The sequence below is a fragment of the Rhipicephalus microplus genome, chromosome X (assembly GCF_043290135.1).
Source record: "Rhipicephalus microplus isolate Deutch F79 chromosome X, USDA_Rmic, whole genome shotgun sequence".
Taxonomy (NCBI): domain Eukaryota; kingdom Metazoa; phylum Arthropoda; class Arachnida; order Ixodida; family Ixodidae; genus Rhipicephalus; species Rhipicephalus microplus.
In genome coordinates this window covers 193,807,107-193,823,291 of record NC_134710.1, presented here as the reverse complement: position 1 = coordinate 193,823,291, position 16,185 = coordinate 193,807,107, and the positions used below count along the sequence as shown (strand labels likewise).

The 16,185-nt window shown below is 44.5% G+C and overlaps 1 protein-coding gene across 5 annotated transcripts in view; it reads right to left on the bottom strand.

The window, feature by feature from the left end:
- Window positions 1-16,185, bottom strand: part of LOC119177347 (uncharacterized) — a 62,286-nt gene that overhangs the window by 10,349 nt on the left and 35,752 nt on the right. For all 5 annotated transcript variants that reach the window (XM_037428825.2, XM_075878417.1, XM_075878416.1 and 2 more), the window contains 3 exons: window positions 13,123-13,220; window positions 4,749-4,958; window positions 3,099-3,197 (listed from right to left, as the gene is read on the bottom strand). In XM_037428825.2, the coding sequence (XP_037284722.2) occupies window positions 3,099-3,197; window positions 4,749-4,958; window positions 13,123-13,220 (407 nt within the window). The remainder of the gene's footprint in view (window positions 1-3,098; window positions 3,198-4,748; window positions 4,959-13,122; window positions 13,221-16,185) is intronic.

Below are 16,185 nucleotides of genomic sequence, written 5' to 3'. Positions count from 1 at the left end.
TGTGTTTAAGGAAGCACTTAAGGTTTTCTTTTAGCTTATCAACTGGAACCAACTACTATAGGAAAACTTAAATGCCTCTCCAGGGAAGGAACGAATATGGGAGGTGATGGAAAAAATAAAAAAAACAACACCTGAGAAAACAACAACAACAATGGTAGCATGGGGTAGTTTAAAATCTTTCGTCTCTGCCCTATGCTGGTGACATGTGTGAATGAAGACACTTCCATTTTTATTCAATAAAAGTTTTTGGATCTCTTTGAGACAGTAACCCTCGGAAATGTCGCGCGGATCGTTTATATATTTAGCTGATCGTCAGTTTCTAATTCCTCAAGCTGATTTGTGGGGTCATTGACAGGGTACCATGCTCGCGAGCATAAGCGCTACATATCAACTTACTGCGTCTGGTCTTGCTAATAGTCATGTTGCTGTTGGCGTCGTGAAAACATATGCGACTGTACAACATTTGTAGATATCGTCAACTTCATTTTGTAGCACTTTGCCCAATAAAAATTCTAACGCAATCACATTTGTATCCCCATAACATCAATTCCCAAGGTACGTGGAATCTGCACCCCCCTTGTTTTTAACACGAAAGTGTTTTATGCTAGGGTCCACCACGGCTTCGCTGACGCATTTCCCGTCACGGATATTACGTTCAAAGTATATATTTACAGATTGCAAAGAAAAAAAAACGAGAAGGAAAAGTTCCGCAGAGGGGCGTCGAATGCTAACCACTATCACAAAGTGACCTTCTAGCACTAGCTAAGGGCAAGCCTTCTATATACACACCATGCACCACTGGCGGTGCTCAGAGCTCAGCAACTTCAGCACGTTTTTGTCATCAGTAGCGAGATGGCACGACAGGCGTTCGTTGGGCGCGCGCTCCAAAGGTCGTTCGTGCCACGCCAGCCCGCAGGTCACTATGCACGCGCGCCTCCACATAGCGTGGTCAAAGTGCCTATAGATCCTTTCGCTGTTTACAAACACAGGCCCTTGATGACAACCGGTTCCGTACACCGCTGTGCTTTAACAGCATCGGTGGGTAAGAAGAGCGTTAACAAATAGCCAGCTAATTTTCTACACTTTTCTTCTCTAATTTGACAAAATATACTCAAATACGTGTTCTTTTGAGCTACACGAAAGTTTTAAAAGATTCCCTTGAATATCACGCACGCTCTTTTTATCTGAAAAACTAATAGGAGACTTTCCTTGCCCCTGAAGAAACGTGAAAGCCTCCTTTCAGTTTCGACTTTAGGAGTTGGTAACTGAGGTGATCGAAAGTTTGTTTTCTTTGGGGGGAGGGGGGGGGGGGCCAACGCTTGCAATTATTAAACTGTCTATATATGTTCTCTACCGGGGTGGCTCTCTCGCACGCGAGCTTATCTCGGGATTCATGCGCTTTGTACCTCTCGTGCTTCCACCACAATTTTTTTAAAAGTAAAGTGGTTAAAAGAGCCCGAAGGTCACTTCGCTCGCTGCTGCGGCCTCGTTTACGAAAGGAGCGCGCTTCTTAAACACGAGAAATAATTGCGACAGTTGTTCGCGCTCGTCCTGTGTATACCTGTGCGTTCATTTCGTGTGTCTTTCTTTGTGTTCGAGCAGCGTGCTTCAAGTGCCGAGCTGTGCTAGTTGTTTGCCCGCGCTCGTCATGCGTATGCTCCTTTCGTGGGTGCTTTCTGCTTGAGGCGTGCTCGGAGTGTTTCGAGCTCTTTGTCGTTCTTCGCATGACATTGCACTCTGTTGCTGTGTGATTAATTCCTTTGCCGTTGTGGTGAAACAATGCTCAATGGGCGCTCAACGACCTCTGCGAGGACACGTTTCACTTTCGTGTTATACCGATTTCCAAAAAGAAGGATCCGCCAATTTTTTTCTTACTTCAAGATGGGGTTAGGTTTAGCATAGAGTTTCCTAAAATTAACTAGAGGGCACTCTGGCGCTGCTATCGTTCAGCGACCATAGGAATGATGGGTAGCACACACATTTGCTTAGTCTTCGTATTTGCCGGCGCAAATTGTATATGCGGCTTCGTTTATTGCTGGTTACGGTTTCGTTTTGAAAGAAAGATTAAACCCTTTTGAACTTCGTGAGCCAATTTGGAAAGTAAGTCTAAAAGAATAGAATGGTGAAGCGCAACCACTGAACATTTGCTAATACTTGTTTCGTAAGAAAACAGCTCCAACCCACACAAACACACACGGAGCCAAAAGCAGGCCAGAAGTACGAATACTAGACAAATATGTGTACTACCCATTATTCCCATGCTCGCTGAAGCGCCGTGCGTTGCAGTTCCTGTAGACACTAGCGCCAGAGTTCCCTCTAGTGTATATTGGGGAACTCTGTGGTGTTTAAGGCACAACATCTTGTCTCGCTTGCAAGGCGCGTTTGACTAGATAAAGTAACAATGGCACGCACCTGTTGGTCCGGCGATGGTACCGCATATCTATCACATGTGCCGTTACTATGGCAACTTACGTGGTTGCCTGCAACATCGGCGTTCGCAGCACGTCGAGTTTGTTTACGTGCTTTAGCAGTGGCATACGCTTCCAAATTTAGTTTCTAACATTACATAGCTGCGTTTGCTCACTGGGAAATTCATATTTTCCGCGAAGTTTTGCTGGCTACAGCAACGTATTTTGTCTTGCGTCATCCCGCCGATAAGTATCCGCTGCGGTCAGCGCATCAATGGGCGCACGGCGTTGTTACTACATCTGATCGATTGCGTTTCGCGAATGTCCTGACGTAGTGACCTAATCTTACACCATAGTTTGAAATTAGTGCCTGCGTGCCTGGATCCCTGGATTGGCTGATCATGCGAACTACAGCTAGGTGGCTAATGTGGCCTCTATTTCTCGATGAAAGTAGCGTAACTGAAAAAAAAATTTAGGCTGGTTGGGCATTTTGGCGCAGCGTGGCACAATTTCGACAAATTGGTTGGCTTTGGCGCAGCTCGGTGCAAAAATGGTGAACGGTATCAAATTGGCGCTATTGGCCTATAGCTTTTGCATCTCTGCGCCCTACTAACTCACGCAGGCCAAGAAATTCTGAAATTACTCTACAAGTAGGGTAATTATCTTACGGTTATCAACACTGATACTCACAGCAGCACATTGGTATCCGAGACGGTTCCCATGAAAAGCGATGATGAAGGCATCCGCGAAGAAGTACAAAATGACTGTTGTAATCAGGTACAGACGTTCCTGCGGGAAGGGAAATCGCACAAAGTGAATACGTGCAAAATAAAGCCGCTCTAGTGAAGGGTTAAGTAATACATTGAACCTGTATGTCTGATCCATCGAGCTCTTAAAATAGCGGTAGGTTCCCCTATCCCCACACAGTCGTTGAAATTTGAATGGACAATACTCACGGAGAACAGAAAAAAGAAAGAAAATTCAGGGGCACGACACCGAAAACAATTTCTCTTGCACTAGTAAATTAACGCGTGATGAAAGCAAAGGCACCAATTTTTCGGGAATGGAAGCTCGGTAAGCCAGAACGCGCGCAAAATAAAAATAAGGTGGCAAAACCGGCTCGAAGTTCCGAATCTCGCCTCGACATAATGGATCTAAAACCCTTTGGGCTTTACATAGATTTAGCGGTGTCTGCATGTCAAGGTCATTACTTTTTATAAGTAAATTATATTACATGCATTGTGTAATCTGACGTGGGGTCATAAAATGGCAAGTTTCTGAGAATTTGTTGAGGCAGCGTCACAGAAGCACGAAAAAGAGTGTGAAATCAGCGCCGTGACCACGCATGCCAACTCATAGCTATATATGTGCTACTGAACAATTCACGGTTGCGGCGTCAACTTCAGAAAGAAAACCTTGTCCTTCAATTTGTATTATAATGATGAACCGATTATGACAAAATTAACGACAATACGGCTGTTACTTAAAAGTGGTCGGAGGTACACGCATCCCTCTGTCCCGCTGTAATCTTAGTGGGGCCGATCGCGCATGAGCCACCCGTGCCTAACCTTCAATGTATATGTATATAATGCGGAGGATGCATAGGCTGGACACGCAGATAGAGTCATTGGCTTCGTGCGCACTCTTGTGTCTCTTACGTTGAACGTATTGTTACTCGCCGAGTTTCGGAGGCGCGCTGAAACAAGAGGCAATGCAAAGTGTTTGCATCTCACTAGCACTGTCGCACTATAACTATAGAACAAAATCTACTCACGTGTGCCTGTGCTCACATGGTACCATGTTCATTCATTTATTCAGTAAGAGTGTATATTGCAGTATGTATATATGGCCGATATTGATTGATTGATTGACTTATTGATCGATTGTCGATAGATAGGGGGGGGGGGTTTAACGCCCCAAAACTACCATATGATTATGAGAGACGCCGTTATGGAGTGTTCCGGGAATTTCAACGAACTGAGGTTTTTCAACGTGCACGAAAATTGGAGCACATGGGCCTACAGCATTTCCGCCTCCATCGGAAGTGCAGCCGCCGCAGCCGGGATTCGATCCCGCGACTTGCGGTATATACGGCCGATAGAACTACGAAATTCACTTCGTGTAGTTGTGGCCGCCATTGTTATTGCCATCCCTGAGGCTCGCCTTTTGTGCGAAACTGCAGCTTCTCTCCTCTAAGGCAAAATGTTTCATGCCTTCACGTGCCGTGGTCTATGGTGCGGCAAGTGCGTTCAGGAATGATATCGGCTGTGAAATTTGGTTTTAAATTAGATCAATTATTACCCGAATGATACCAACATATCAATTCTGGCCACTACTCACCACAAACGGCCGATGTCTAACCGGCACCGGCACCCTGTGCGCAACGCCCAGCATGCGTGCAGCGAAGATGGCGGCCGTTACGAGCACGCTGGCGAAGCTGACGATGGCGAAGAAGCGGTACGAGTGCACGCAGCCGGGAGGCGCACAGTTGAACGCGCCGCGGCACTCGGCCACAGACTCAACGCAGATGAAGGCCACCAGGCCCACCACCTGTAGAAATAAGGAAACGAATCAGGTCAACCTGACATGAAACACAAAGTGGAGAGCGCACGCAAATGATCGTCACGTGCACTGTTTGGGTGCACGTTAAAAACGCGTGCACGTTAAAAAACAGGTGCACATTTGGGTGCACGTTAAAAAACCCCAGGGGCTCGAAATTTTTGGAGCCCTCCACTACGGCGTTTCTCATAATCATATGGTGGTTTTGGGACGTTAAGCCCCGCATATCAATCAAATCAATCAACTTTACGAGGTGGATGAAAATATGCCGTCCATGATTTCCATGTCTTGATTATCACGTTTGTGCCTGGAATTTGTGCTCGTCGTCCATTTAAGTCACGTAATGCCAAATTTGGTATATGTGAAGATAGCGAAACAGCCGCGAGCACGCTATAAGCATAGCATGTGGTCATGTTTTACATGAAATTCATGTTATGATTATCATGTTTGGGCGTCTCATTTATCTTCGTCGTCTATTCACGTCACGTAATACAAAGCTTCGTATATATATGAAGCTGGTGAAACGACCACGAGCGCGTCATGAGCATGGCATCTAGTCATGTTCTTACATGACACGCATACATGATTTGCACGTGAGGGCCGGTCATTTATGTTCGCCATGCAGTCCTGTCATACCACACAAGTTTCGCGATATGTCATGTGAACGAAACCACCGTAGGAGCAGCAAGATCTTGACATGTCAATCATGACAACTGACATACATGCGATGATTTTCATGTTATGAATATACTCACGGACGTTCGTAATACGGTAGTGTTATGCCACACCAATTTTCGTATATATTGTATCACCCAAACGACCATGAGAGCTACAAGTCGTAGGCGGATAGATAGATAGATAGATAGATAGATATATAGATAGATAGATAGATAGATAGATAGATAGATAGATAGATAGATAGATAGATAGATAGATAGATAGATAGATAGATAGATAGATAGATAGATAGATAGATAGATAGATAGATAGATAGATAGACTTCGCAACACAAATATAAACCTGACCGACACACAGGCACACTGCGCCTGTGTTTTTTTTTATATGTGGGGTTTAACAACCCAAAACCACCATATGATTATGAGAGACGCCGTAGTGGAGGGCTCCGGAGATTTCGACCACCTGGGGTTCTTTAACGTGCACCCAAATCTGACTGCGCCTGTGTTTAGCGTGTGTGTACGTGTGTACACATACGTGTGTACACATACGTGTGTAGCGCATTTATCCCCTTTTTTGTTAATATTGTACTACCAAGCTTCATACAACCTCTTAGTTGTTCGGATGAATATTTTTTCTTTTAAAACAAAATCTACGCTTTTGAAACTTTCTGTATGTTTTACTGATAAATAATACTATGCAACATTATTTAAGCTATATTATTACTTAAACCGCTACATTGCCAAAATTAGGCCACAATATTGATCAAAATGCTATTTTCCCCGATTTTGTCACAATATTCTGACAATATTTTACTTTATTCACTCCCGAAATGTGTATTCATATAATATAGAAACAAATACAACAGAAAATGTATATACATCACTGACAAAAAATCGAGCTTTTTAAAAAAAACACAAAACATGCAACATATTACAATTTTTCGGCAAGGTGAAAAATAAAGAATGTTGAAACACAAAAAAAATTAATTATCATAGTCAAGAAAGTGCTGCGCATCGAGATTAAGGGAAAAAAAATTCGTAGTATTTCCTCTGACCAGTAAAAATATATGAAATATTTAGCGCGACACGGTTTCACTTAGTTGCCTAGTGTTAGAAGCGCCTTTTGGGCAATATAATATTTTTGTTAAATATAACGCTTCAATAACGACGACTTCTCACATTCGCATATACCTCCGCAATTTTCTCAGCATGATCGCAAATGCTCAAAAAAAATTTATATATATATATATATATATATATATATATACATACGAAAGTTTTTTGACTACGTCTACGTCTACATCAGGGGGCAAAGGCCTCCTCTCTCTTGTGTTCCGCCAGGTCGTGAGGTTTATAGCTGCCACGTTATACCTGCACACTTCTTAATCTCATCTGCCCACCTAATTTTCTGTCTCCCTCTCACTCGTCTGCCTTTTCTCGGAACCCAGTCAGCCATCCTTAATGACCATCAGTTATTTTGCCTACGCGCTGTCGGCGGATGTCCATTTCTTCTTCGTTTCAACTATGATATCCTTAACATTAATTTGTTCCCTGACCCGCTCTGCTCTCTTATTGAGAGAGAAAGCTATAAAAAAGAATGCTTGTAAATATATTATATATGAAACAACGTCCCAGACCCCCAAGAATATTTATTGTCTCGAGTATGTGCCCCACAATCCAAACTGGAGTGGTGACGATGAGTATGAGCAGATGAGAAGATGGAGCCCATAAATAATACTCACAATATATATTTATGTATATTATTAGAAAAACATGAAAAAACCAGCACAGGACCCGGACGCAAAGGTACAAAAGAGTATATCAAGCACGTAGAAAAAATTGTTCCGGAAACAAAACAAAAAAACTGACGCTTCTGCCGCGGGAACGACCTTCGTCAAAAGGATGCACAGATGCTACAGTAGCGTAGTATAAGACAGCCAATGACGAAGTATAGCACTGTTACTGGCTGACAAGAGATTGTCAGCAGCACGTGGGGAAACAATACGCGTGATTGGACAAGAAAACATTTTCGCACGAGCACTTACACCGGAAAACGGAGTGAAATATCGACTTCGCAATACATGTGTTATCGCCACAAACAATAACAAGTCACAGGTTACATTGTGGACAAGTTATTGATCAACATTAGCGCGTGCACGTGTGACGGGGCCTCACTTTTTGTTCTGCGACTGGCGGATATTATGATTTTCAATTGGCTAAGGAAGAAGCCAGGTGACGCCGAGTTAACTGGCGTCTATTGTGGACCCAATAAAGTTATCTCACTCCCTCACGTACTATGCGCTTAGGAGAATTTTTCCACAACCATCCGTCCACTCGCGACAAGCAGCAAGTTATGCTCAGCAACAACCGTTGGACCCCTCCAGCTCAACGTGACAAATACCTAGACACATGTACATTGAACCCGTCCAACGCGATGCCCTCAAAAGCTATACGAAAAGCAAAAAGTCGTTTAAATTAAATATTTCATTTGCGGAAAGAAAACCTATTGCGTCACTGGTTAAACGCAGTGATATCGTGATAAAGCCAGCCGACAAAGGTGGTGCCGTTGCATTTATGAGCAAAACAGATTATATGAGCGAAGCGTATCGACAGCTTAACAGTTCGATTTTTTTAATGAAAACCTAGACTATGATCTCACTAAAGGGTTTAAAGCAGTTGTACGAGTAAGCATCAATGCTCTCGTAAAAGCAAATCAATTAGCCGATAAGGCAGTACGTTCCCTCGTACCACTTAGTCCAGTCCCTGGGATGTTCTATTTGCTGCCTAAAATACATGAAGCAAACTGTTCAGGACGCCCCATTGTTTTGAGTATTGGCACTGTAACGGAGCAACTTTCACTCTACGTGGATGAAATAATCAGTAGTTTTCCATGTAAACTCACGTCCTATCTGAAAGACACCAACCGTTTTTTTGTTGGACATTGATGACACCTTGTGATACCAGATACTTCGCCACTCGTGGCTTTAGATGTGATTGTACTGTATACCAATATACCCCATAACGATGGCATTCAGGCAGTGGTTCATGTGTACGATGGATCGTGTAATCGAAAACCCATTCGAAGGGACACACCAGGTAACTTATTCAAATTTATCTTGCAGCATAACAATTTTGAATTTGATGGCTCTCACTATCTTCAAGTAAGCAAAACATCAATGGGCACTTGCATTGGACCTAATTACGCCAGTTTTTTCATGTCCGTTCTGGAAGATAACTTATTTATAAAATCAAGTCTTAAAGCCTCATTATTATAAGCGATTCAACGATGAAATTGTTTGTTATCTGGCCTCATGGGGCAAGTGAACTATTATATTTTATAGCTGATTTCATCACTGTTGCCCTGCCGTGGTGGTCTAGTGGCTAAGGTACTCCGCTACTGACCTTCAAGTAATGGGATGGAATTCCGGCTACGGCGGCTGCATTTCCAATGAAGGTCATAATGCTTCTCAGATTTGGGTGCACGTTGAAGAATTGATTGATTGATTGATATGTGGGGTTTAACGTCCCAAAACCATTATATGATTATGAGAGACGCCGTAGTGGAGGGCTCCGGAAATGTAGACCACCTGGGGTTCTTTAACGTGCACCCAAATCTGAGCACACAAGCCTACAACATTTCCGCCTCCATCGGAAATGCAGCCGCCGCAGCCGGGATTCGAACCCGCGCCCTGCGGGTCAGCAGCCGAGTACCTTAGCCACTAGACCACCGCGGCGGGGCGTGCACGTTGAAGAACCCCAGGCGGTCAAAATTTCCGGAGCTCTCCACTACGGCGTCTCTCATAATCATATGGCGGTTTTCAGACGTTAAATCCTACATACCAATATTCGATTTCAACACTGTTCACCAATCTATTTCGTTTTCTTCCGAATACTCTCTCTATACCATCAACTTTCTTGACGTCACATTTTCAATATATCATGTACAATCTAACTACTCAGCTTTACAGGAAACCTACCGACAGGCATCGTTATCTTTCCTTTAAAAGTTCGCATGTAAACCAGTATACCTTATATTAAAGCACTCCTCTTCAAGAGAATTTGCTCGGAACAGTCAGACTTTCATGAAAACTGTGAACAACTCCGCGAAGATTTAATTCAGCAGGAATACCCACCTCGCATTGTTGAGGAAGCTGTTAAAAAAGCCGATGCACATAATCGCAATGATTTATTCGACGCTAAAAAGCGATAATCAATTCAGGCACTAAGCAATCTGGTCCTAACACACTCAGCATCGGTGCCAAACGTTTCTTCAATTCTTAAATAGCTTTCGATAGAGGCCGAAATGCTGTAGGCTCGTGTCCTCAGTTAAACAACCCCCTGTGGTCGAAGTTTCCAGAGCCCTCCACTACGGCGTCTCTCATAATCATATGGTGGTTTTGGGACGTTAAGCCCCGCATATATATCAATCAGTCAATTCTTAAAAATACTTTCCACATTTCAGTGCAGAAAACTAATCTTAAAGTATTCTTTCTAGTGCCACCTCGGGTAGCCTTTAGGTAGTCTCGTAATCTGCATGACATCCTGACTTCATCTCAAACAAGTGTTTCCGTTAATGTCGGTTGTCGACTTCACAAGAAGCCGCGGTTTGCGCGCATATGACGACGTAACACATCGCTAGAAGCACTGCTTCCGATTTCTCCTATAAGATGAAAGGTATAGTTTCACGTGTGACACGCATCTATTTGCTCTAATTTTCCGTCTGCAAATTACAGTATTGGACAAACCTAAACGCCCATATTATACTGATTTAACAACCACAAGTGTCATGCTGCCAGCATTCCCAACATTCCGATATAAAAAACGTGCAAATTCCGGGCCATTCATTTGATAACAATTTACAGCTGCAATCCCTCGATCTTGTTTCTATTCCCAGCACGAAATAGAGCTTCGAGAAATATATGTAGCCCATAAATTTGAAGCTGTTACTTGTGGTATTATTGAAAGTGCTGGCAAACTTTCCTTTCTGCCCATTTAGTTGCTTTTGACCTTCTCCGCTGTTTTTGCAGCTACTCTTTCACGCAGATAAATTAGTTCCCTATTTCATTGTCGGATCATGACAGGATGTTGTGCACTCGCTGATGTTGATCGATATCTGCTCACCATTGAGCCTGAAGTGTTATTGTTTGTGGCGATGACACATGTATTGCGGCGTCAATATTTCACTCCGTTTTCCGGTGTAAGTGCTCATGCGCGAATCATTTTGTTGTCCAATCACGCGTATTGTTTCCCTGCGTGCTTCTGACAATCTCTTGTCAGCCAGTAACAGTGCTTTTTACTACGTCATTGCTTGTCTTATATCACGCTACTGCAGTAGAGCTTCAGAGCCGGCCGAGCAGTCCCCACTGAAGAAGGAATTGATTGATTGATTGATTGATTGATTGATATGTGGGGTTTAACGTCCCAAAACCACCATATGATTATGAGAGATGCCGTAGTGGAGGGCTCCGGAAATTTCGACCACCTGGGGTTCTTTAACGTGCACCCAAATCTGAGCACACGGGCCTACACCATTTCCGCCTCCATCGGAAATGCAGCCGCCGCAGCCGGGATTTGAACCCGCGACCTGCGGGTCAGTAGCCGAGTACCTTAGCCACTAGACCACCGCGGCGGGGCAACCGAAGAAGGGACTGAATCGGTCCCGAAACGTCGGGTCAGTGCACAGTCTTTAACATCTATCGTTGGACTATAACTTGGCTGGAGAGTTTATTATTAGTATGAAAGCTCACCCAGCCAGACATATATCTGTCGAGAATGCTCACCTTCACCTGTAGTAGTGTGAGTGCATCACCTCGACGAAGGCCGGTACCCCGCGGCCTAAACGTCAGTATTCTTTCTGGGACTATTCTTTCGAATATATATATATATATATATATATATATATATATATATATATATATATATATATATATATATATATATATATATATATATATATATATATATATATATATTGTACCGGAACATAGTGGTGCCAGTTCTGTGCCAGCGTGAAAGAAGACGTTGACGTCCCTGTGGCTCGTGCTTGCCGGGTTCTTGCCTGTACCAGCTTGTTGCGGCTAACGCTTCTTGAATAAATAACAAGTGTTTTTACGTGAAATCACTCGTTGCATTTGGTGGAAACGTGCTGGGTAACATCCTGGAGCTCCGCAGCCGTAAGCTACCATCTAATTCTGCAATGACCGAGCGCGTCAATTCCCCACAAGCATCTTCCACGCTGCCGCCTGTCATGTGCCCTGGTGTACCTCGTCTGCGTGACCCACCAGTCTACAGCGGCACTGAAGATCAAGATGTCGAGGACTGGCTGGCAGAGTACGTTGTCGCCTATGCCAGCCGTACCATAACGAAGACAGAGTCCAACTTTTCCGTCACAGAAAAGGAGTGCTTGGTTGTCATTTGGGCAATAGGAAATTTCGCACTTATCTTTACGGACGCCAGTTTGATGTCACAGATCACCATGCCTTATGCTGGCTAGCGTCCATGAAAGACCCTACTGGCCGCCTCGCTCGTTGGGCTTTACGCCTTCAGGAATACGACATCCGTGTTTTTTATCGCTCAGGATGCAGACATTCAGACGCCGATGCCCTATCCCGTTCTCCGCTGCCTCCTGATCTTGCCTGCTTACCAACTGCCATCTGCGATTCGTCATCGTTGAGCATCACCGACATTCCATCCGATGCAGAGCAAGGATCCCTGGATCAATTTTCTGCTCGACGTCCTCTCTCACAGTTTGTCATAATCGACTTCATGCTCCCTCTCTCATCAACGTCTTCTTTCACGCTGGCACAGAGCTGGCGCCAATATATGTTGCGGTAGAAATACCATGCTTTCGTCGAAATACCATGGCCCCTACCATGTGGTGCGACAAACATTTCCTGTCAACTATGAAGTTGAGCCCATTGATCCACCTTCGGACCAATGCTGCCGTGGGCGTGAAACAGTACACGTATCACGCCTCAAACCGTGCTATGACCCCCTTGTCGTGTCATTTCCCTACGTCGCCAGGTTGGCTCCTTTCTGCGCGGGGAGTAATTGTACCGAAGCATAGTGGCGCCAGCTCTGTGCCAGCGTGAAAGAAGACGTTGACGTCCATGTGGCTTGTGCTTGCCGGGTTCTTGCTTGGTTCTTGGCCGATCCCCCTTTGTGGGTGTGAGCCAGAGTATCAAAGATCATCATCATCATCATCATGAACCAGCTTGTTGCGGCTAACGCTTCTTAATAATAAGAAGTGTTTATACGTCATCTCGCTCGTTGCAATATATATATATATATATATATATATATACAAGACACATTTTGGTCATGAAATGTCTACTATACTGGTGCTCGCTTTTGCATTGGAAAAATCATGTGACCGCGTGACCAAGATTGTAAAACGGACGGCTTCCACATGTTGTTCAACATAAAATCCGTGGACTGATTGAACCAAGTTGCATCTGGCACGTTTTCTTGTCACCTACCATTTCGATAATCTGGAAGACGCCATCTCTGGACTTGGCGTAGCCGACGTTAGCTTGAATATTTGTCGCGCCGTCCTCTTCGGATGGCTTTCCCATGTCTGAAATAAACAAAACACAACACTCAATAAAGTTCTGCAACTTCTCGGTGTGCTGCACACGGATGGTAAGCACCGTTATTTACTATAGACACCGCGTTAGGTGGCATGAATATTATAGGATACGTAATATGCAGATCGCGATTGAACACGCGAAAATAACGCTGTAACTGATGCAGAGCAAGTTCTGTTTTATCGTACGCGTTGTAGTCACGAGAGGTGCTTATCCGTTGAAAAGCTACATTGATAACGCCAATAACAGCGGCGCTGCAAATGACTGCGCCACCACCAGCCCCCATCATGGCGTTCACACACTTCTACGGAACAGACTCGGATCATGTTTAATGGAAGATACGGTTTCTGGGAAAGCCAGTGAATAGGCAGGCAAGGTGAGACTGTGGAACTGACGCTGTTAATTAAGCACCCTCACTATCTCTTCCCACCTTTATCTCTCACAGAGATGAAGCATTATCAAGGCGGTGATATAGGCTTGCTCCTCCGAGTGATAGCCAAGGAAGTTCAAAATATGTTTATAGTGGCTTTCTTCTGAGGCCAAATCGTTTGTGTGGGATTTCAGAGAAATTATTTCTAGAAAAAAGTCCTCAGCTCCATCTACGCCTGGTAAGTTAGCTTTGTATGCAGTTCTCCAAGAATTTCGTGGCATGATTTAAGAAGATATATCACGTATTAAACTTGCCTTGGCACACATTCGGACGCATGGCGTTCAGTGGCTGCTATAATAATAATAATAATAATAATAATAATAATAATAATAATAATAATAATAATAATAATAATAATAATAATAATAATAATAATAATAATAATAATAATAATAATAATAATAATAATAATAATAATAATAATTGGAGTTTGACGTCCCAAAACCACGATATCATTATGAGAGATGCCGTAGTGGAGGGCTCCGAAATTTCGACCATCTGGTGTTCTTTAAAGTGCACTGACACCGCGCAGTACACGGGCCGTTTCGCCTCCGCTGAATTGCAACCGCCGCGGCCGGAATCGAACCCATGACCTTTGCGTCAGCAGCCGAGAACCCTAACCACTACACGTTCTGTTGCTATGGATGAACTCTATCGGGAGACGTTCCGGGTCAAGAAACTGCTGATCCTGTTAATGCAATACCACCGCGTGCAGCGTCACGTAATAAGAAATATCGCCTGCACCCATTCCATAGCTTCACGGAAGGCACTGAACTGCGCCAGGTTGAACGATGTATAAGAAGATATGTATCTACAGTGCTAAAGTTATACAATCTATATTAACCTTCCTGTTGATGTGACATATATTCCCAGCTTCCACGTTTCCTTCAAAATATTCAAGAACACTAACTCCAATGTCCCCCTTTTATTGTTAGTTTATTACAACCACCATGACATTTTTTGCGATGTTATTTTGTTATTTAAGATGTTATATAGTTTATGCTCTGTTCATATTTTAGTACATACTTTGAACAGATCACAAATATCCGTTGGCTTGCATGGGTTACGCATGTTCATACGCGCATCTGTCCTCATGCCACAAGACAAGACGTCCTTAAATGGGACCAGCACTGCGTGCACTGGCCACACGGGGCCACTGGCAGCGACGCTGCAGCAGCCGAGATCAAAGCAGCACATAATCACTCGGAAGGCTGCGCTCCAAGACACGATGGACAGCGGTCAGCAGCCGCATCCTCACCCACCATCGCGTGCGTGTCGCTTGCAGAACCGACGTGCTTGACACGAATCAAGAAGGCGCTCACCTGAGCACTGTGCTCGCACATTGTTCGCCGCACACACGTTCACAGAAGAACAACGGGATGCGGCAGGGGAAGTTAACGGACAGGGCAGCGCGACACCAGCGCTCGGAGGCGTTCTCCTACCACGAAGACGCGGCGATTAATCGACCAGAACCGATCGGCCACTCGTCTAAGTGGAGCAAATATGACCCGGGCGAATCGGGCCACCCATTGTTGTCCTTTCAAGGGCGCCTGAGCGTGGCGGCGAAACTTCCGCGTCTCGCGCCCGCCGTCGAGGCGACCTCCGCACCCGACCATCACCCGGAGGGACGCGCTACGGCTTAAGTGCCCCGCCGCGGATTCCTGGCGATGTACGCAACGTTGCACCGGATGATGGGCCGTCCCCGAGTGCTCCCGTGCGCGCCCTTTGTTCGCCGCCAGAGCGACGTGCCCGCGCACGTGTTCCGCTGTATAGCCAAGCAATGCACAGCCAAAAGCGCGGGAACACGGTAAACGGACCTCTGGCACGGTTCACGCTTGTGCTGCTCTCCTGCGGCGCGAGGTGTTCCGCGCGGCTGTAGGAAATCACACGTGGGGCCGTCTCCACTATGAGGGCTCACGAAAACGACAAAAATACTCTTTTCTTAGTGTTTCGCGATAGTATCGCATAGATAATTTCGAGTATTTATATTTCTCTATTGAGATACATTTGAAAAATGCATTTGTAACTCAGTAGTGAAATACTTTTGCGACGTATCCACTGCATCACGATAATGCGCAGGACACCAGTATGTCGCTGGTGAATTTTTATTCAGAATTCAGTTGATGTGTTTTGAAGCGGCAAACGTAGGCTTTTCTCAGTTAAGCCAAGCGAAGGCACATTGTCATTCGGTGACACAGAAAGATCGCCGAAGGGTTCCCTACACGAACAGAACGATGGATGCATGTGTTAAAGTGTCTGACGCGGCGAACGGTAGAATTTAGGTGGTTGTGCAGATGAAAGCAGATTTCTTTCAAGGCCGGTGCCACAACAATTTAAAAGCGAAGCATTTTCTAGTGAACTTCGTCGACTTTAAGCGTATCTATCTATCTATCTATCTATCTATCTATCTATCTATCTATCTATCTATCTATCTATCTATCTATCTATCTATCTATCTATCTATCTATCTATCTATCTATCTATCTATCTATCTATCTATCTATCTATCTATCTATCTATCTATC